At 41.4% G+C, this 22,841-nt stretch overlaps 2 protein-coding genes across 17 annotated transcripts in view; both read right to left on the bottom strand.

The window, feature by feature from the left end:
• Positions 1-9,778, bottom strand: part of Xxylt1 (xyloside xylosyltransferase 1) — a 142,836-nt gene extending 133,058 nt beyond the window's left edge. The window contains exon 1 of one of the 2 annotated variants that reach the window (XM_021255397.2): positions 7,442-9,778. In XM_021255397.2, the coding sequence (XP_021111056.1) occupies positions 7,442-7,945 (504 nt within the window). In that variant the 5' untranslated portion in view covers positions 7,946-9,778. The remainder of the gene's footprint in view (positions 1-7,441) is intronic. The other variant, XM_004834752.3, reaches the window with a different exon arrangement.
• A 1,453-nt stretch (positions 9,779-11,231) lies between these two features.
• Acap2 (ArfGAP with coiled-coil, ankyrin repeat and PH domains 2) overlaps positions 11,232-22,841 on the bottom strand; it is a 128,500-nt gene continuing 116,890 nt past the window's right edge. For 12 of the 15 annotated variants that reach the window (XM_013072029.3, XM_087186669.1, XM_004834748.4 and 9 more), the window contains 2 exons: positions 21,479-21,540; positions 11,232-15,756 (listed from right to left, as the gene is read on the bottom strand). In XM_013072029.3, the coding sequence (XP_012927483.1) occupies positions 15,656-15,756; positions 21,479-21,540 (163 nt within the window). In that variant the 3' untranslated portion in view covers positions 11,232-15,655. Of the gene's footprint in view, positions 15,757-16,044; positions 21,541-22,841 lie in introns of all 15 variants that reach the window. The other 3 variants (XR_015441007.1, XR_015441008.1, XR_015441006.1) reach the window with 2 other exon arrangements.

Genomic DNA, 22,841 nt, shown 5'->3' with positions numbered 1-22,841 from the left:
GAGGCAGGAGGATTCCACTTTGGAGCCAGTCCAGTCTGGGCAATTTAGTGACTTGGTGAGACCCTGTACCAAAATTAAAAAGGGTTGGAGCTGTAGCTGAATGCAAAGGTTCTGGGTTCAAACCCCATATCGGGAAGGAAATAAGAAAAAGAAAAAGAAAAAGCAGGATTACCTCAGCCAGGGAGGAAATAAATGACCACGCGCCTTAGCCTAGCCGACTTCCTGTACTAATCCTGGTTTCCAAACCCAGGGGCGGGCCCGAGGAGGAAACCACGGAGCCGGCGCCAACGCGGTGTTGTGGTGCCCTCCAGCGGCCGCCGCCAGGCACTGACCCTCGCTGCCCGGGAACCCAGGGAGAAAGAGGCAGGCTTGCGCCGCCCCCGGGCTCCTCCTCCCCCAGTTCCACCTGAGTAGACGGCCGCCAGCGAGCGTCTCCGGCGCGTCGCGCTGAGGATACATCCGGGCTCTCCCAGCTCCCGGTACCGAGTTACCGAGGGCCAACCCGGAGCGGACGCTGCTCCCAGGACAGGCCCAGCAGACTGGCACACGCACGTGTCGGGTCGCCGGCTCAGGCGCCCTTCCCCCAAAGACCGCAGGCTGCGCCAACACTGACACTCGCGGACGCGCGGTGCCCCCTGAGCGCGGACAGCAACAGCTTTGTTCAGGCGGAATGCGTTTACCTGGGATGCTGGGAGGGGTGACAGATTGTGAGCTGCGGCTGCCCCCCGTGCCCACACCCTCCCAGGCTGGGAGCTCAGTAAGCCGAGCGCGTCGGGCGTCCTTCACAGGTGACGGAGGTGAGTGTGAGACAGATGGGTTATCTTTTACTGTAAGCATCAGAAACTTCCAAACCGACCTCTATTCGAGGCACATTTGCAAAGCCATTCTAACACCGTCCAGGGCTCAGAGGGGAGGGTCAAGGCAATTGGCTTTTCTTGTAAAATGTACGTGAGAAATACCAAACACATTCATGCAGTTGTCCTTATCAATATATGCACTCATCTTGCCATTCATCTTTAGAGAAATGTAAATAAACCAGAATGAAATTCCACCTTCAGACCCACTGGGATGGCTGCTGGGGTGAGGAGAAATGGGAGCCCCTGCACACTGCTGGTGGGAATGTGAAAAGGCACAGCTACTCTGGCAGATCCTTCAAGTCAAATAGTTAATATATGATCCAGCTGGGGCCGGGGATTTAGTTCAGTGGCGCTGCAGCTGCCTCGCAAATGCAAGGTCCTGAGTTTGATCCCTGGTACCCAAAAAATAAAACTAAAAAGATCCAGCCACTCTACTCATAGGTTACATCCAAGAGCTCTGAACACAGATGTCCACACAAAATCCTATAAACAAACGGTCAGGGCAGTGTTATTCCTAAGAGCCAAAAAGCAGAGATAACCCGAGGTCCATCAGCTGATGAGTGGACAATGTGGTATATCAATCCAATGGAACATTATCCAACCATGAAAAAGAACAAAGTATTGTGTTTGCTACAATGTGGCCCTTAAAGATATTATGTTAAGTGAAAGACGCCAAACATAAATGAATCCATTTATAGGAAACACTGAGAGTAGACAAATTATAGAGACAGAAAGCAGACTGGTTTCTGGGGAATGGGGAACAGGAGGATGGAGGACTGCTAATGAGCATAGCTTCTTTGGGAGATACTGAAAATGTTCTGCAATTAGTGGTCCTGGCTGCATAATCTTGTGAATACACACACAAAAAAACCACTCAACTAGATACCCTAAAGGTGTGAATTTTATGGTATGCGAATTACATCTCATTCTTTAATTACAAAAAGAAAAAAAAAAAGCAGTTATCTTTTTTAAAATGGCCCATGGGAACAAGGACTGGTCAATAAGTTGTGAGGAATTTCTGGCACCAAAAGCTACAACATTCTCACCTGTGCAGCAAGGTATGTAAGTCGCCTTATATGATATCTCTAGGATACTGCTGGCCTATGCTATGCGTTTTGCCTTGTAATTTCAACATGTAGCTGCAAACTTGTGTAGTGCTTACTGCACTTGATATAGTACTACACAGAGTTCTTCCAATTTGTGATTATAAAGTCTTCCACAAGAAACGTACCTCGGCACACAAACTCCTCCGCTGTCCCTGCAAAATGTGTCTGGTAAAACATGGTTTCCTAAATGGCGTAAAATGCCAACTGCATCTCAGAGCCTCTGGCTTCGGGACACACATGTCTGGCCACTTCTTTCCCAGACCCATCACACACTGAGGACTTCACTCGAGAACACTGCCTGCTGCAGGGAGGGGCTGGAGCATCCGCCACAGCCCCTGCACGTCGTCACCCAGTTCGTCGTTATCGTCAAGAGACAGAGCCTCGGGGTCATGGGACTTAGGCTCTTGTCAAAGCCCAACTGGGAGGGCCGGGGATTTAGCTCAGTGGTTCCATCGCTTGCCTTGCAAGCACAAGGACCTGAGTTTGATCCCTGGTACCAAAAAAAAAAAAAAAAAAAAACCCAACTGGGAGCTTTCTGAAGCTGCTCACAGGCTGTGTTTCTGTTTGTATGGAAGCCCGGGCAATGGAACCTGGGTCCTCACACGTGCTAGCTGAGCTAACACCCTCTGCCCTGAGCCACTCAGTTTTGCTTTTGTAAGAGAAGAAACTCCAGGAATTGCCCACGGTACTCTGAGCTGTCCACTCACTCCTGGGGCTCCTCGGCGCTCCACTCCTGGAACCAGCAAGCCTTGCATGTGGGGGACACAATGCCTTTGCCCCCTAATGTGTCCTCATGCCCGTGCGACCCAGCCTCAGCCCTGACAGAGCTGAGCCATGAGACGAACACCCTGGCCTCCTCTCCCCAGCCCGCAGCCCTTCCTCCCGCACCCACAAAGGCAAACCGAAGCTTATCTGATGGGGGAGTCTGGGGAGCTCATCTGCCCCATCCTGCCTCCCTCCTCTCCCTGTCCACCCTGCAGAGGCAGGTGGCTGCCCAGAGCTACCTGTCCCCCGGGAGTCTGCCTGCTTCTCGTTCTAGTTCAGGCGACTGCCTGCCCAGTGTGTCTGTCGCTTCTACCACAGAAACAGACGGCACTTATGGGGTCGCCAGAGGGATTAAGGTCTCTGCCCTGGGGGAGACAACAGTAGACCCAGCGGGGAAAGGCTGCAGTTTTCTCTCCCCCAACCTCACCTTGTCAGTGGGCCTCCCCGGCCAACTACACAAAACTGCTAGGCCCCACCATCCGCACCCGCAGTCCCTGTCCCACACCCTGCTCTACTCTTCCCAGGGAACTCAGGCGCTCTGACTTGCTCTACACCGACTTATTTGTTCAGTCTCCCGGCCACACGGGAGCTGTGGCCCTGAGCGTAAGCTCCCTGCGGGCAGGAACTGTTCTGTTCCGCCATTTATGGCTCAACAGCTACGTGGATGGAAGAAGGAGCCAAGGAAAATGTGCTACCAAAGACAGAGGGGGGCAGGTGGTGGCAAAGACAGGGGCTGGCGTGAGGGCTGCTTTAGAAAAGGGCTCAGAAGATGAGCGACACCCCATACCTTTCAGGGGGCCAGGGAACAGTGGCTGGGTGAGCTGGACATCTTGAGAAAGAGGGATGAGATGGCCACCAGGTCCTGTCAGTGCCAAACATTGTCCTAGGACTCCTGGCCCAGTCCCGTCTGGCTCAGAAGTCAGCAGAGATGAAGACATTACGAACCTCATTCAAAACCAAAGCCACAACAGCAGTGGGCTGAACCCGGGTAAACAGCCACATAGATGTGATGGCTGGAGCTCTGGCAGCCATCCTGGACCACAAAGACAAGGTCCATTCCCTAAATGACATAGCAAGCTGGAGGGAGCCTAGGGGCCTGGTGGTTTCATGAGGCCCCTGTGCCAGCCAGGAACGCTCCCTGTAGACCTCATTTAGATGAGAACCCTAAGCTTGTTGAAGCCAGAACTATGGGGGAGTCCATGGTATATTCTGTCAAACCTGGTGTAAAGGAAGGCTCATCGAAGAGTAAGTCCTGACCTTGGTCTTCCGGGTGTGGAAGTCCCCTTGCCAGAATGGAATCACAGAGATAATCCACGAGAAGGGGCAGCCTGTCCCACAGCTCGGGGACAAAAGGCTGGCAAGGATGTGAGCTGCCAGGAGCCTAGGAGGCTGGGATGATCTGGCACTTATCTTACAAAGGAGAAGAGCTCCTTAAAGAGGAAATGCAGCACTGGGGGGGAAAACACTGGCCCAGGACTCGGCCCAGCCTCGTGCAGTCAGCAGCTCCCCACCGGCCCTCCAATTTCCTCACTTCCTCAATTTCCAGAGCTATGTGTTCTTAAAGATCACTTCCAGTGGGATGCAACCCGGTGACAATGTCTAGCTTCCTTCCTCCTCATCAATACTGAAGAAATCATTCTCTGTATAAAAGTCACTTGCATATGGAAGTTATGGTGTGAGGTGCTGGGGACACAGCATTTAAAAGATGTCAGGGTCTATGCCCTTCAGGATTTATCATCTAGCAAGGTAGACAATTAACCCAATAATTAGGTAAATACCACCGTGATGTTACCAAGGAAAAAGACTTGGAACTAGCAGAGTGTATAATGGGGGGCTCCCATTATACTTCAGCTGAGCCCTGAAAGCTGATGGGGGTGGAGGATATTCCAGGCAGAGGGAAAGACATGTGTGGAGTGGTTCGTGGGAGAAGCATTCAGACCCAAGAAGAGTTAAATCACAAAGAGAGTGAAGCAAGTCTCTTAGAACCACCCATTCAAAGAAATAAGGGGCACCTTTCATCAAAAACAAGGTCACATAACATGAACTCAAAAGTCATGGGTGCGGGCTGGGGATTTAGCTCAGTGGTTTCGCCGCCTGCTGCACAAGGACCCAAGTTTGATCCCTGGTACCAAAAAAAAAAAAAAAGTCATGGGAGCAATCTGACCCCCAAAATGGTAAACCCTCCCCTCCCGCTGCCAGCTGGAAGAAGCCCCCAACCCTCACCCCCATGCCACAGCAGATGAGGTAGCAGTTCCTTGAGATCCTCTCCAGCTGCCTCCAGGCCCTCCCTGATTGAAGACCATGGCTGTCAGGACCGGGTCCTGCAAGAGGGGGCAAGAACTGGAAACACATACTCCGAGACAGGAGCCTGGTCCTGAGGCTGGACCTATCCCTGGGTCACTATTTCCAGTGCCAACTAAGTGCCAAGCATCGTACACATGAACTGTGACTGAAAACATATGGTGAACATTCAAATTTTTAAAAATTTATTACAGTACAAGTGTCTTTAGTTATGCTGCTGTGGCTGCCTCAATGTCCTGAGTGGATTCAAAACATTGACCTTTCAAGGTCATTTTGACTTTGGGGAAAAGTCAGAAGTCACAGGGTGCCAGATCTGGTGAATAAGGTAGGACTGTGATGCTTTCACAAGCCTGCCTTTCCATTGGCTGGCACTCAGTAGCAGCAGTCACCATGTTTTTGATCACACTTCATAAAAACATTCATGAGAAAGGACTTCTCGGACAGCTTCAGAAAGTGACAATGACGATGGAATGAGTATGTTCCAAGTGAGAGGCAATATTCTGAGGGGGATTCATGGCAATATGTCTTTTACTGTAATGACTTAAAATCTAACCATTCACTGTGTATTTCAATCACACCTCACAGGGTCAGGTGGAAAGACTTGATACAGTCTTGATACAGGTGCAGGGAGGTACAAAATAGAAGAGGAGGAAGACACAGCCTTCCTCCTCGGGGCTTCCCGAACAGCTCTAGGAACAGGACAGAGCATGAAGATGGGAAAGACTTGGAAGAGGGAGAAATACTCCAACGTAGGAACAAAATAAGTAGAGGCACACAGTGCGCCTGCATGAGTAGCAAGAGCGGCGCTGGAGCTCAGGATGAGAAGGCAGAGGCTGGCAATGATGTGAAGTAGGCCCAGGCTGCTACCTGACTCAGTAGGTGGAGATGGCAATGCTAGTCTTCACCATGGGTTTGGAGACCTCATCAAACCCCAGATCTCCCCAGACTGGCCCTATGGCTAAAGGCCCTTGACTCCTCCCTTGTGCTAGCACCAAGTTTCTCAATTGTTAAGAGTCCTAAGAATCACCTGGGACAGGTTGCGCTACCTCCAGAGACTCTAGTTAGGTAAATAGGAATGAGCTCCAGGCCCAAACCCCAGCAGAAATCAAAGGTTCCTGCAGCCACCAGCTCCAGGACCAGGGGGATTCTTGGCCTCCTATAGGATGAGGTCCTGGACCAGCTGTCCCCTCTTGGTCACAGTGGGTGACTGATGCACTCATCTGTCCTGTGCAGGGGACAGATCCTCGATGCAGTGGAGAAGCAGGAATGGAGAGCTATGGAGTGTTGAACATGGACTGGTCCCAGGATCTAGGGACATTCTCAGGGATAGTGACAGCTAAGTAGAGTGGCCAAGGGCCCAAGAAAGAAGAGACATTCTGGGCAAAGGGCACAGCTTGTGTAAAGCAGCATTCAACACACTGATGCAAAAAGTACAGAGAGAGGAGTAGAGGTGAAGCCAGAGGGTCAGGTTCACAACAGCCCCACCAAGAAACCAAGACTTAAAACAAAGCAACAAGGAGCTGCCGCAGATCCCTGAACCCTGCGGGGTCCTGGGTGAGCTGGGCTCAAATACAGGGAACACTGCTCTCTCCTCACTGCCCTTCGCCTGCCGACATCAGTCTCCATGCTTTAAGGTCACCCACTCCTACCCAAAAGCAGGTTCAGACCCCTCCTGCACAACTGTCAAGTCAACCGTAAGAACCCAGTCCGGAAAGCAGGTGGTGGGTGAGCAGAAGGAGAGATGGAAGCTGCCACCCAAGCAGGTTGGTGCAGCCTGGGACCAGGCAGCTAACTGCTCTCCTTGGGCCACATTGGCACCTCTCTGGGCTTTCTCTTCCTAGAAAGAATCTGCGGCTTCTCTAGGTGGGTTCAGGATCCTTGAGGGCAGGGGAGAAAGGGCCACAGAGACAGAGACACGATATGGTCCCCACTGGGTTTAACCATATCCGACTCACTTCAAGCGTTACTGAGAAATGCCAGGGCAACTTGGACGCCCCCAGGGGCCTAAGATCCTGAATTTGCTCAAATGACCACTGATTCCTTCACGTGACCAGTTCCATCCTCACCAGTCAACACAAAAAGAGGTGCAGATTGGAGGCGCTGCTAAATTCTGCAAGCTTGTAAAATAGGGGCGTGCTGATTCTCCAGGGGGCAGCACTGGACGGGGAAGAGGGGAGGGAGGGGCCAGAGAAAGCCGCAGCCCCACTTTTGCACCAGGTAGCCCTCGGACTCGCGGACACCGTGAACGCATTCTCGGCCCGGAGGAGATCAGACTCCAGGCGTTGGAAGTAGGCAGCGCAGGGGAGGACCCCGCCACCCCTAGCCCGGCCAGCGGCGCACGGTGAGGCACCAGGATCGGGTGCGGGCCGCACCCCGGAATCGGAAGCGGTCCCCGGCTGCGGCCCGGCTCACCTTGCACTTGAAGCCAGCGGCGGGCGGCAGGAGCTCCCGCAGCAGGGCCTTAGCCACCTCGCGGCTGGCCTCCTCGCTCACGAAGTGAAGGTTCAGCACCTCGTGCGCCTCGAACTTGGCGAGGCGCAGCAGTGAGCGCAGCGCGACGCGGGCCTTGGCCTGCAGCGCGGCGTTGTGCTCTGCCTTGGTGAACATCATCAGCAGGTGATAGTCCACCGGCCCGGGCGCGCCGCCCTCCAGACTCTTGGCCTTGGCGCCCGGGGCCGGCGCCACGGACCCCCGCGCCAGCTCCAGCACCGGCGGCGAGGGCGCAGCGGGGGCCCCGGCGCGGGCCTCCTTCAGCCTCTTGGTGGCGCTGGAGAAGGTCTCACGCCCGGAGCCGAGGTAGTAGAAGGCACAGACGGCGAGTGCCGCGGCCAGCAGCAGCGCACAGTAATGGGAGCGCACGGCGCCCAGGCGCGCCATGGCCCGGGCGCACGGGGGCGCGCCCCGCAGGAGGCCCATGCGCCACGGCCAAGGGGACCCGACCAGCGCGGCGCCCGGCAGCACTCCGGCCCGCGACCGGCGGCGGCCATGGCGGGGGCGGAGCCGCACAGCTCAGAACCAATCTCGGGCGCCGCCCGCACGAGCTCCGCAGCCACCGGGTCCTAAACTCACAAGGATTAGCAGCCCGCAGGCCTGCTCCACCGGCTGGCTGGCTGGCTGGGGACCCCTGCTCTTAACCTGCCCAGCCTGCTGCCAGCGAAGCTGAGCCACGAAGAAACTGTGGGTCCCCAACGCAGGACCTTCGGTTAGCCTAAAGAAACGCTAGACCAAGTAAAAGGAGTAATTTTATCTCTGCACTTCCCCCTTAATTTTGGACTGGCTTCAACTAGCTTGGGTGGGAAATTTAAACTAGCGAAGATTAAAAGCAGCTAGAACAGTGCTAACACTTAGTACAGAATAAACTTTGCCAAACTCATTTTTTTAAAGTCTAAATATCCAACATGTGCAAAAAAACATATTTAGCAACCAGAGCTTTTCTAGGTTATCTATAATGTTAAACATCAAAGCTCTAATAATTACATCTCTACATAACAGGAAGAAATAATTCTGGAATTATGCCTGTAGGTCCCCCACATATACCAACAGGTGGTTTTTCCTTATGTCACTTATTCTAGAATTTATTTAACAAATGCTTTATTTTCAGACCCCTGAAATTTATATGAAATAACACGACTGGGCTGGGGATTTCGCTCAGTGGTTTCGACGCCTGCTGCGCAAGCGCAGCGACCCAGTTCGATCCCCGGTACCAAAAAAAAAAGAGAAAGAAATAACACGACCACTTAAATCATAAACCCAGGAAAATAAATACCCCAAAAAATGATTTTATCTCTAAGTTGTAGTTTATTGCTCCCTGCTCTTTACCCATAAAGGAAAAGTAATGTGTGGCTCCCTGACTGGAAACTGCAACACTGGCGTAGTAGCACTCGGACAAAGCAATGAAAACACCAAACCCCCTGCACTCAGATAGCATCCAACGTACCTGTGGCAACAATATAGGAAAAAGTGTGTACTATGCCCCATGGTGATATATGCTACTTTCTAGGCTTAAAATATTCTTGGGTGTATCATAACATGTGTTAAGTACACAAAGAACAGTAACCCTGCAGATCAAAGTTGAACTTTGTCAAAAGGTGGTGGGCCACGCCTGTAATTCCAGCACTTGGGAGGCTGAAGCAGGAGGATTACCACGAGTCTGAGGCCAGTGTAGGCTACACAGTGAGCTCAAAGCTGGCCTGAACTAGATAGCAAGACCCTGTCTCAAAAAAAGAAAAAAAAAAAAATAACAAAAAAGGTTGAACTTTAGCTGAGTTCTCTGATTTATGACCAGGGATTAGGCAATTGGTTTTTCGTGTTGTGTAATCTCCACATCTGCAAAGCTGGGTAGATATCCAACCTCTCCAGCCTCAGTTTGATTTTCCTGTCACTGACTACTAGCGGTCTCTAAACCCCTCCTCCTCCAGTGTCTGGGAGAGGTCACCCCCTCAACCATTCCACGTTGGCCACCCACATACATCACCCCAGTCCCAACTTCCCCACAGTAAGGAGACTCCAAGAACTGGGGGTATTGTCTGCTATTTAAAGCAACAATATCTCTGGTACCTAACACAGTGCCTGACACATTGAATGAGCCTCAAAAATAGTATCTACCCATCGAACCAGCATTTTCACTTCAAGGAATTCATCCTAATAATTAAGAATGTACTAAAATATCTAGCTATCTGAACTAGGTTTATGACAACAAGAAATTGAAACCAAACTATCATTAGTAAAGTGGTTAAACTAAAATAATGAAATCATTAAAAAATGTATTCAATAAACTTCAAGTAGAAATATTTTTAAATGGAGGGAAAACCTATATTAGATACTGAAGAGACATATTAGCTCACTGGAACTTAAATGAATTCTGATTTCAATAGTCTATTTTTGAAAAATCACAGTTGAGACAATTGGGAAAAATCTAAATACTATGTTATCTTAATAGTTTAAAGAAGTCATACAATTATTAGAGTTATCTTTTAAAGATTCTCACAGAATGCTCTGTTGGTGAAATGTCTGGGATTTAGCTCAGAAAAAGGAAAGGGGAAAACTGGCAGGAGTTTAAATAAAACAATGTTAGCCATGAGCCGATGGCTATTGAAGTTATTCTACCTATGTATATGTTTGAACTATGTCACAAAATATTTTCAACTCCTACTAAGTGAGAAAAAGCAGGTCACAGAAATGGATGGCCTCACTGTATGAAGACATACCCACAGGTCTAGAAGGGTTACAGGCCACAGAAGCAGCAGCTTCTCCCCAACATTCTCCAGTGCAGCCCCAGTGAGGAATGTGCTGTGATTGCCCTGTTCAAAGCAATGGTCACAGGTGGCTCCGTTCTTACAACTGAATAACTGAACTGAGTCTAATCCACATGTGGCCAGTGGATACCATTTTGGACAACATAGGTGCATGTCAGAATTATGGACAATTCCTTCCTTTTTACTTGTTATTTTTTTGCAACAAGGAAAAGGTGGTCTGCTTGGCTTTCCATTTAAAACATTTACTGACTACTGATGTAGATTCTCTTCTGCAGAAGACGCTTCTGAAAGTGAAATGGAGCTGAATAAAGCAAGTTACATGAAAAAGTTAATGTATATGCTTTCAATTAACTTTTTAAGAAGGCAAAAAGCAGGCAATTCACTTCCAATTCTGATTTTCCAGCTCTCCATTCCTTCAATCCCAATTCATACAGAAATGTTATTTGTTTACTAAAAGTATGGAGTATGAATGTGTTGCCTAGATCAGGAACTTTAACATATATGTCGATCATAATGATAAAAACTTAGAAGGGCCAAAAAGAAAAGAGCTTTCTATAGTTTTTCACTAATGAATTAGGAGCCAAAACCACTCTATTAACAGAAAAAAGAAATAGTTAAAAAAAATGTTTTCTAATAGGATAAATTTAAAGTGGTTGGAAAGGTATATGGTACCTTTTTTGGGGGGAGAGGGTACTAGGGATTGAACCGAGGTTCCCACACATGCTAGGCGAGCACTCTAATAATGAGCATCATCCCTAGCCCTTTCAGGGTTGTTTTGTTTTGATACAGGGTCTCGCTAAGTTGCCCAGACTGGCCTTGAACTTGGAACCCTCCTTCCTCAGCCTCCCAAGTAGCTGCGATTATAGGAGTGTTATATAGTACTTTAAATATATAACAGACGTTTACAGTGTTGTTCACAAGAAAGTGGAAGTCTGAGCATAAAAAACTGCCAGAGGTAAGATTTTTATTGACTTATTATTGTAATTTTTCAGCATACAAATTAATCAAGTATATTTACAATTCTTACATAATGTACAGTTTAGAATAGCTATAACAATAAAGTATGTACTTTGCTCCATTTACAATGATAGACTAGAGTAAAACTACATTCATGAATTAGATACAAATCCTCTACATACTAATAAAAAGTAAATGGAGTGTTGGTTATACATTCTTTAAAATATACCTTTTCACAGGTAGCAAGAAATATTACATGTAGTAGGTCTTTATGACTGGAATGATCCAAAACTATCACAAAGCACAAGTAAACACATACAGAAAAGTAGCTCACCATTTCCAAAAGTTAACCTTTACCCTTTGTGTAAAATAAATGGTGCCAACAACCTTTATAATGTACCAAGCTTTCCCTGTTGAAGATTAACACCCAAAATAGGGATTTGGGGGAGTGAGAGAAAGTAAATCTAGAAGACCAATGCAGAGAAAATTACATTTAATCAAATCCTGCTTTGTCCCCAAATTATACAATTTTAAGTGAATAAATTTAAACAGAAAATGATGTCCATAAAACCATCTTTATACACGTTAGGATTCAACAAAACTAAATCCAAGCCTCTTTTATCTCTTTCATTTGAAAGCATCAAGAAATCAGTAAATGCTGAATTAAAATTACCTTTGTAATGTTTTGTTTTCATTGATGTTTCCCATTACAAAAATGTAAATTTTCCTACAATCTGATGTTTTCAAATCCCAATCTATTCCTTCAATCCTTGTATCAAGGTCCTCCAGAACAGTTGGCATCTTTGTTATAAAATACAAGGAAAGCTGGCAGTCATTATCAGATTTTGCTGCCTTGCAATGATCTCAACATTTCATGATACAAGTAAAGTGCCTCTGACTTGCAGTTAGTCAGACCTGGGTTCTGGTGTCACCTGTGCCACCAACTTGCAAACTGAGGGACCATGTCTGTAAAACAAGGGGAGCACACTAGGATCAAAAAGCAAGGTTGAAGCTCTAAGATCTCAGAAGTCCTACGGTGAGAATCAGGCAAGATAAACTAAGATCCAAGTACACTGTAAATAGTAAAACACAAACTGATCTTTTTATATTTTCACCTTGCTTCATCCGCTCATTTCATCTGTGAGAAGCCCTGAATCAAAAAGGGTAGTGACTACTACTCCAGTGCCCTTTCCACTACATCACATAGCTCGAAAGTCATTCTGGACATAATTTCTATAAAAATATATCATTTTTCCAGCTCATGTCAAAAGTGCTATCATACAAAAGAGTTAACTTGACAATGTAAGTGTAATCTAGGAATGTTGGTTATTCCAAATGGGTAGTATATTTAATCTTAAACACAATTTGGTTTATTGTGACCATACTTAACATGCATAAAATTAATTTTTTAAATACTGCTGACATTGTCACAAACTTAAAATTTTCCAGACTGTTTGTAAAGGTCTAAATTGTTTCCTAAAATGCATTTAGGAAAAACTAAAGTACATGTTACAAATTAAGCCTGTATGTTTGGGAAAGTAAACTTCAAAGTTCATGAAAATCTGCAGTGAAAACCAGTGTAAGTTAGGCACACTGTAACACAGTTAAGTCCATGGAAATTTCTGAATTTCTAAGGATTGTACTAAAAATAATTTTTTAAACTCTAAAAATCTAACACATGGCAAATGTTACAATGAAGAATTGCAAATAACTGCTCAATTACCTCTAGTCTAATTCTAAAATGAAACTTTTTTATAAACTCTTCATAGTGCTACTACTCTTATTTTGATATTAATCCAATTTTCAAGTGAGTGGACTAAACATAATGAGCTAATCGAATAATGATAAAGAATCAAAAACTCTTATCAGATCAGTTATGGGAAGAAAATAAAGGGCAATCACATAGACTAAGAAGCCCAAGAGTAAGATTAACATGGTTTATACTACAATTTCTCATAATGCACTGAATAATTCACAGCATAACAAAACTCAGATTTGTTACATACTATACAAAAGCTATTAGCATACACAGTGAAATTCACCTAAGAGCCAACCTACCTTGTGACTATTAATTTAAAGTCTTGTGGTTTACTCCATCGTTTCTGCCAAATTTAATTCAGGTGGCGTCTCAAGCACATTCAAGAAATAAAGCCACAGTTACGTATTTTTGTAGTGCAGTCTCCCTGCAACATTAAAGATTTGGCTTTCTCTGAAAATACTCAATTCAAAACCATGACCACCTGTACGGCACTTCAGGTCCATCTCTGACCTTTGAATGTAAGTAGACACTAATTACTATCACGGTACAACTCATGATGCAAACCAAGGAGGTAAGGGTGTCACAATGAGTCCCCTCATCACCAGAGGCCCCAGAGGTGGTCTCAAGCACCAAGGACGGGGTCCAAAAGGAAACCTGACAAAGGCCAGGGGCTTTAGGAGCAACATCTAGGATTAAAACAGGAGCAGACACTATGTATAAAGGAAAAGTGAGGCTTTCTTTTCTGTCTTCCTTCCCTTCTGTTTGTTTTAATACATTTGTCTTCCTTGACATCTGTAGGTCAACTGATTTCAAAATACAATCTAATAAAAATGTTACAAGTCAGACTTTTACCTTTAAACTTAAGTATCTACAAAGCCAGATGATCTGTGACTCACATAAAAACAGGAAAAATTACTGTTTCTGCTATGTTGTAAGTAAAATATAATGCTTTGGAGGTATTTCCTCAGAAATAACTTACAACTACATTTTTATCTTTATCTAATATACAGTGACTATTATTAGTAAATAAGCATTACATGCTTGCAATTTGACCCAATTATGGAACCTTTTCTATGATGTGAATTGATTTCAGTATAATTCCTGCTTAGATTCTGATTTGGTGTTTAATAAACTTATAGGATTCTACTTATTAGGGAAAAATGTTAGAAAAAATGTATTATCTTTCTAATTAAATATCTCTTTTAGAAGTTTAAAACCTTGTCTTAGAAACTGAGTACCAATAACATTACTGACATAATTTCTAAGAGAATATTAAACTCAATTATTCACAACACTGAAAAGGAACCATAAGGCAAATTATTTAATTATTCTATATTCCTGATAAAACATGTCAAAAGTGTAATCAGACTAGTTTGTAGTATATAAATGGTAAACAGGTATATTCATAGTATCTTGGAACTCAAGGGTCTGTGATTCATATCACCAAATTCTAAAACTATACTCATAATTCAAAAAAATGTAGACTGTGTACAGTACAAAGGATAGATGTAGAAAAGAATAAAGGAATTTACTGCTGTATATTTTAATATGATAAGAAAAGGAGGCTTTTTTCTCCAATATGCAAAGAGATTTTTCACCAGGAGCATTAGGAAAACTGTATCTTAAAAATAACAAATTTCAAATATAAAAAGCCCTACAGGGCCGGGGATTTAGCTCAGTGGTTTCACCGCCTGCTGCACAAGCGCAAAGACCCGAGTTTGATCCCTGGTACCAAAAAAAAAAAGAAGCCCTACAAAATTTAATAAATCAACTTTTCTTTTGGAACTTACATTTTGATTAAAATATAATTTTGCAACATTCAAGTAATCTTTGAAACACAGTTTTATTACACTGATAATCTGTTAAGGTTTTAGGAAATAATCCCAACAATAAAGAACTACAAGTTTTGAACTGGGATCCTTTTGATGGTTGAAAAAAAAATTAAGAGCTTCTTTTCTTCATAAGATGGAATAAATCTGAAGGACTGAATTACTCTACTTGAACAGCCATTATGTGTCTGTTGAGTGGTGGTCAATAACCTAGTAAGCTGTAATCTAAAGAGTACAATGGTATTTCTGAGCAAATGGGGGAAAGCATATTCTCTAGTTCTAATAAGTAAATCATATAGTGTGTATATGATAACTAGGTTACCAAGAAAAAAAAAATACAACTATCTCTGAACCACCCAAAATTATCAGGGAAGCTAAAGAAAGACATGTTCTTGAGACAGGCGGGATAACTGGTTCCCACTTGACATAGGCATTTTTCACTGAATGATCCTAGGCATGGTGCACAGAAAAAAAATAGTATAATTGGCAAGAGAAGAGGTTTCCCCCCCCTGCAATCACTTAGCATCTTGGAACCCAGAGGTGGCCCTAATCTAGATTCAACTTCTAGTTATTAAAAAAATAGCCCTTTAAACAGGCTTTTTTTTTTCCCTTTCAATAAAAGGTACTAAAGTAGACTCTTCTTCCAACTATGAGAGGTCTATGTTTCAATTTATAAAAATATCAATGAATGGGTACTTTTCCCCCAAACCATTCAATATCTACCAAAATTAAGTAAGTAGAATTATAACAGTAAAAGTTGTGAGTTTTCAGCTGCACATATATATTTCAGCTGCAGATTCCATATATTCCCCCTTCTTAAAAAAATTCAGAATTTCTGTGAATCTTGCTGGAAACGATTTAGCTTCTCTGGATTATTGGATGCCATTTGTGAAAAATCACGGAAAATATCCTGGTAAGTTTCATCACCTGCATGAAAGTAAAATAAGGACACTTTTAAAATGTATACATGTAAAGCATTAATAAAACAACATTCAGGGCCAGGGATTTAGCTCAGTGGTTTTGCCACCTGCTGCGCAAGCGCAAGGACCCAAGTTCGATCCCCGGTACCAAAAGAAAAACAACATTCATTTTTATTGGTAGTAACTATTTTCTATATCATTACATTATTTTGTTCAGATGATCATTTTTGGAGGAAAACAGGGCCAACTAAATATAAATGCAAGGAAAGTATATAATGAAAGAAAAAAACTATACCTGAAAAAAGCACCTCAGAGGCAGCCACAGGAAAGTTCAAAGTTAGAAAAGAGCAAGGATGCAGGTGTTTTTAAGCAAGATAAAGAAATACATTTATTAACACATGAGAAATTAAAGTCATTCTAAGTGAGGCATAGTAAACAAGACATTGTTTAACTAAAAATTTCCTTTGTTAAAGGCCAAAAGAAATTACCAAAACCAAATACTAGTGGTTCTTGATGGATGCAAGTTATTCTCAAGACAAAGTGATAATCAGAAGGAAAAACAGCATTCTTTTATGGATTATCTTTTAATTAGAAGAAATTTAAATTAAAATAGCATACTCAAACTTTAATGCTTAAAACTAATGCATCTAATTCACTGCTTACTACACTTAGGAATTTTAAAAGCCTAGAAAGTGACTATAAAACCATAGTCATACATTGTCAGAAGTTGTTTTGTTTACTGTAGGTTGTATGAGCAAAAATTCTACAAGCCAGGTATTTAGCTCAGTGATGCCATGCCTGCCTCACAAGTGCAAGGTCCTGAGTTCGATTCCCCAGTACCAGAAAAAAAAATGCTATAACAAAATGGGAGTTAATACCAAAGCCACTTGTTGAGAAATAAATATGTATACATATAATATTCTTGAAGAGATGTACATTAATAGATATTAACATTATAGCAGATTAAATACTATTTTTCTTGCCATGGGAAATTATATACACACATATAAATTAATGCATCAGACAAAAGAATCTTATTTTCAAAATGAATAATTCATCGTGTTTGCTTCCTGCTAAACATTCACTTTACAGATTTTAAGAAATCAACCCAACAATGAAGGATTTACAGAGACACTTGGAATATTCTGCGCTCAAGATTTTGAGCATAAAATACTGTTTTAGATGATTACTGTTACAACCTGGTTTTTTAATTTCTCATAAGATACCTTGCATCCATCTTATAACAAACTCGTTGCTACAGGTGTTAATAGTGCAGTAAGTTTTGTCACTTTTAAAGAGCAAGATTTTTGAGGCAATAGATGTCATATCAAAGCTAGAGAATTAGAAAAATGTAGGGGAAGAGCAATAAAGATCTAGTAAAAAGGCCTAACACCATAACCCAAGATTTTTTAATAAAGATTTTAATACTTTTAATATTTAGTTCCCGTTAATATTTAGTCTATATAAAAAGCAATTTATTAAAATCATATATAGTTTTCTTTTAGCCCTAGAAATTTACTTATGGCCTGAAAAAAAATCAGTTAAGCCTAATCAATCTACTTTAAAAAGAAAAAAGTAAGATTTACTAAAACCAAAAAGTTGATATATTGGAACAAGTGGTTAGACAATCCAAATATACTCATGATTTTTTAAAGTTCATTTCCACATTAAAAGACAAACTATGATCTATTCCCATTTTATCCATTCTAAAAGATATAAAATAAGAGCAATAAATAGCAATTAACAAACCATACAAAATATTTAAATTTTTTTCTTATTTTTAGATGTTGAATTAAAATATGTAAAATATTTATTGTAAACATTATAAACATTTTTAAAATACTATTTAAACTAGATAGTCTAGAATTTTACTCCCAAGAAAGTGTAAAGTGCAGATTATAATACAAAAATACCACACTGATTTTACCATTCAACACCAGAAGTAACTTAAAAGGCACACATTATACATTCAAGAAGAAATAGGAAGAAGGATCTAGCAGATGCTAATGCCAAACAGTTTACAGATAGCACCAGATGGGCATTCTTAAGTATCACAACAGTACAATGGCAATATATGGCTTCTACAATTAGCAATGCATATTTGTATAACAAGCTGTATTTTTTCTAGCTTTTGTTTTTAAATGATCTAGTACCTATTACACAAGTATGTTTGAATCAGACCATTGTACCATGCAAAGCAAATTAGAAGACCTTTCATTCACTGAATTAAATGCTTCCTTGAAGGAAAGGTGTTGGTGCTATAATAATCATTGGTTTCACTGACTGAATACATTTAAAGAGTCAACACAAGAGAGGTTTCCATCTTCAAACACACAAAAAACTTTCTAACATTCAGTTTCTAACAAAACATTAATCAATCCACTGTTAACATACTACCTTTCTTAGACTTCAAAATGTGCTGTCAAAAAGCAAATGTTACAAGAATAATTGTGACTAAAATATTTAGCATAGCTACCACAAATTGAATTTCAATGTGATTATTCATTTGGAATTTTTCCCAAGGCAAATATAATTTGTCTACACTAGAACACATAAACAAAACCCAGACTATGCTGTCCTAGAATGTTCCCAGAAGTACATTTTATGGTTTATTACAAATGATAAAAAAAACTGATTCCCTGATGTCTGTAATGCTAAGCTAAGCATATTCTTTAAATTACTTAACCACATTCCTTTTTCATTTCAGAAAGTAAGCTTTTCTATGTGCCTGGACAGTTCTGAGGTTTTAAAACATAGATTGCTTTGTTTCCATTGATAATTTAAATTCATTTTCAAGTTTTGGGATTCAGAATATCCATTATAACAGCAGTTATGATGATTCAATAGTTTACTGACTTTGCTCTTAAAAAGAACTCTCTCAAACTGACGACAGCATTAGAGCCCTACCCCAAAGTAATCATATGCATGATCCTGACCCACTAGGTTGGTAACAGTTTCTCTCCACAACTGATGAGGTCAGTGATCTCCAATCTTTGCCTGCTACCCTACTCATATAACCAGTACTAGTGCCCAGGCCAGTGATCCTCATTTGGCTAAGAACTTGCCAGCCATCAAGATGAGTCACAGAGCCCAAAACAGGGAACCACCAACTGATTTCCAATACCTGAGAGCAGGGTGTGCTATTTCCCTCACCCACTCAGGCCTCCTAAGAGTTCTGGGGGCTACCAAGGAGAGACACATCCTCCCTTCAGAAACTGAGTTCTTAACGTTGCCTTCCAAAAATTGGAAGTCTCAGATTTTTGGGGTTGTAGACAGAAGGTTCAGAAATGGGGTTGACTAGAAATAGGTTTATGATTGCCAAACATTTTATCTCAATCTTTTAAATGGCAGACCTCATTACCAAAAGACTTAAAATTCCTGTACCTATAAACTACCCAGAGTTCTGAGATTTTCTATTAGTAGGACACTTTAGAAGGGGGAAGGGAGGTTGCTAATAAAACAATCAAACAGTCTCTGAAAGAAAAGTTTATACTGATACAGTAAGCAGATGAAAAACAAAGAGCTACTGCCAAACACATCTGCTCTCCAAAGACTCAGGAAGGAAAAGTAGAGAGCAATTGCTGTGTCATTTCACCACATCACCTGTATAAGCGTAAAATTATTGTTTCAAATATTAGGACCTATAAATGACTTAAATATAATTATTTTCAAGATGATCTGAAAATAGATTTTTTTTAAAATCTCATTTTATTCTGATACACTCTTTCCAGAATCCTATCTATTTTTTAACCTCTAAACTAAAATTTGAGAATGGTAGAAAAGTTTGTTTCAAAATGAGGCTTTTTCAAATTTTCATTAAAATAAATTGGAAAAACTGATGTTTCTGTTGATTAACAGAAGTCCATATACTTATATATAAACCTGCACATACGTAACAGTGAAAGAGACATCTGAGGGCTCTAAACAATGGCAGAAGAAAACCAAGCAATTCGGGTGGAACTAGAAGTAGCAAGAACATCGAGGTTCTCTCCTTTCAAGCTTCAAACTCCAGAGAAGAGTCGTCCACTGACCTTCTGACTAATCAGGTGGTTGAACTTCATCAGCAAACACCTTAAGGAAAGAGCAGCTGACCAAACATTTAAGTTTAAAATTTCAGGAAAAAAACTGTTTAACTTAAACTCCTGAAGTCCACTGTTCTCACAAATGTCAGGTCACATCCTTGATCAATTTTTATTTTTAAAGTGCTTAAACATAAAGGCCTCAAAACTGGCCTAGTAATACTATCACTTAAGTGTATCTCTTACAAAATTATAATGTTTAAAATCTAACACTCAAGTTTAAAACAAATGGGTGAAATCCAGAGTTAACACTACAGCTTCACCCGTCATCAGCATTTTGACATCTTAGAATATCATGAGTCAGTGGTACATATGATCCATAGGATTAAAGTGGGACACCCTACATTAGAAGCATGTAGCTCCAGTGCCTCTATTCTCAAAGTCCTTACTTGCTCCCTGTTAAATTAGGGCAAAAATAAGTAGTAAATACAGTCCTTTGAGAAAAAATGCCCCCATATTGGTATTAAATATTGAGTTAAAGTAGATGGTTGAAGCTATCAGAAAGTATAGAAATTTTACAACATATTTAAACAAAGAAGAGATGATATTACCAGGCCACCTTAAAAATAATATTTTCAATATTCATTTTTAAACAATCAAATATACTCATTGAAAACTTAACATTTTAAAGTATTTTTATGAATATCTGAAATTTTTACTAATATGTATATGAATTTAAAGATAGATTAGTAATTCATATACTCAAAATCATGAAACTAGAGACCCCATAGTTACTCTCTTCTCTGTGAAGAATGTCTAATCAGCATGTGTTCATCAAAGAGGAAACCGAACCGCAACACTTCTTTTCTTGACAACTTGACTCACAGGTAAAAATGAGTCAAAATGAAACTTGAGGTGATCATGAGTTGAGATTCTCTAATAAAAGTAAGTGTACTCTGCTATCACGTTCACAAAATTCTGTTCTAAATACTGCCACTCATCAAAACAACAGATATATACAAATGCTTGGGGCTAAGATAAAGATAAAACGGGACCTTTTTCCTTCAACCTTTTAAATTAACTCCACTTCCATTATGAACTTCTAAGCCTACTAGTAAATTTATATTTTACTTCTTCAAATCATTTTTAGTTTAGAATACAAAACTCATCAATAAGCTTTTTCTTAATATTTTTCATACTGACTTTTTTATATGCCAAACATATAGTGGTTATTTTTGTTTAGAGTTTTTTTTTTTCCCTGAACACATTTATAGAAATTCCCTGAATAACAAAAAGAAAATAATTTTGTTATATTCATTTAATAACTAAAAAGAATTCCAAAGAGTAAACAACTATTTTGCTGCTGTAAGTATATAAGGAATATTTTATCATTCCACTCACTTCACTGGAATGTATATGGAAGACATCTGTACAAGAGATAAGGAAGTCAGCAGCCAGAGTTAAATATAGCAAGTAAATGTGTGCTGGAATAGGAACAGTTATGGATTTTTAAAGGCCCAGGATTAGTCACCCAAGAATTCTGGAAGTACAGTACATAGCTAACAATTCACAATTTACAAGTAGGTTATTAAAACTCATAGAATCGTGTTAGGTGGCTAAAGAACTATGAATCTTCCAATTGTAAACTGATAAATTCCTGAATACATTTCTTATACTGCATTTCAGTATGGTTATTAGTGGAATATTGACCTGGCTGTCCATAAAGTCCTTCTGATTCCCGCATTTCTTCATTCATTCTTGCTAAACGTAACCTGAAATTAAATAAAAGGACTTTCTGATGAAGTTATATAACATAAATATTCATAAATAATTATATAAGCAGGTAATACATGTACTAATGCAATTTTTTCCCTTTACCAGTATTTGTCACTAAAACAAGCTGGGTTTTAGTTTATCAGACCTGGAAATCTAAAATATGAAAATAAGTATATCTTATCTTCATACAATTCTCATGAGAGAAAGCAGTAAGTGTATTTCAGCTCTATTTGGGCAGGATCCCTGCAATACCTCCAGCAGACTGCTTCCTTCACACTGCAAAGAATTCCTGGCTCCCACAGAAACCTGTCAAATTTTAACTGCCATATACTGAAATTATTGCTCCCACAGAATACAGCTATACCCTGTCCTTAGTTCACTCTGGCTCATTTTGAGTAAGAGAATTCCCCACATATAAATAGTTTACATTGCCTCTAAATACTGTAAATACATTTTGATATACAAGCATTACACAAACATTATAATAATATAATTATATATACATACATACATACATACATATTGGTTATCAAGACGTTCCTAAGGTTACTACCTTTGTTATAATTCTTTTTATGGGTTTATTCTGGCAGCAGAAGACAAATATTTCTTTTCTTTTTCTCCTTACTAATTTTAAGCGCATTTTGAAATAGGCAAATACTCCCTTTGGTACCGCTCTCCTACTCGGTACTGCTCCCAGTCCTTCTGACCACCAAAAACCCGCTGCCTTCCCAGCCTCTGTGACACTTTTCTGCTGTCCTCTCTGGCAACTGCCACACCTGCATGGACTTTTCCTGTCTTCAAACTTCCATGACTCCCTTCATCTCCTCTCAACCACTGTGAGAATTAACAATAGCTCCTTAAGTATTCTCTGTGTGTAGATTTTTAGAGAGGACACATAGTTACAAAAATTCTTAAATGAAACTAATGAACTCAAGTAAAATAAAATGAGAACATTTAGACAGTCTGGGAACAGACACAAGGTGTTTTGCTATATACAAACTGCCTGGTAAGCTGAATGCAGAGTTAGTTCCTCTACCCTAGTCTAATTTTTTTTAAATCAGTTTTCCTCCTTTTGTAAATCTATAATGCTTTAGTAGTTCTAGATTTTCCTACAATAGCTTCCACAATGACAATAATCCTTCCAGTGAGGAAAGTGTGCTTGGCTGTGTTTAATCTGGCAGAGCTCAGCGGGGCAGTACATAGCATGTCATGAATCCTCAGTGAGAGCTCAGGATTTCAAGGTGGTCATGGGAATTTCTCCTTGTGACTGAGAAGGAATGTAAATGAGGCTGCTTCT

Source organism: Heterocephalus glaber, unplaced genomic scaffold (genome assembly GCF_053883595.1).
Source record: "Heterocephalus glaber isolate CG9 unplaced genomic scaffold, H.glaber_assembly_v1.0 deba00001504, whole genome shotgun sequence".
Lineage (NCBI taxonomy): Eukaryota > Metazoa > Chordata > Mammalia > Rodentia > Bathyergidae > Heterocephalus > Heterocephalus glaber.
The sequence above is the reverse complement of the archived record's forward strand: the minus strand, read 5'-3'. Positions and strand labels throughout refer to the sequence as shown.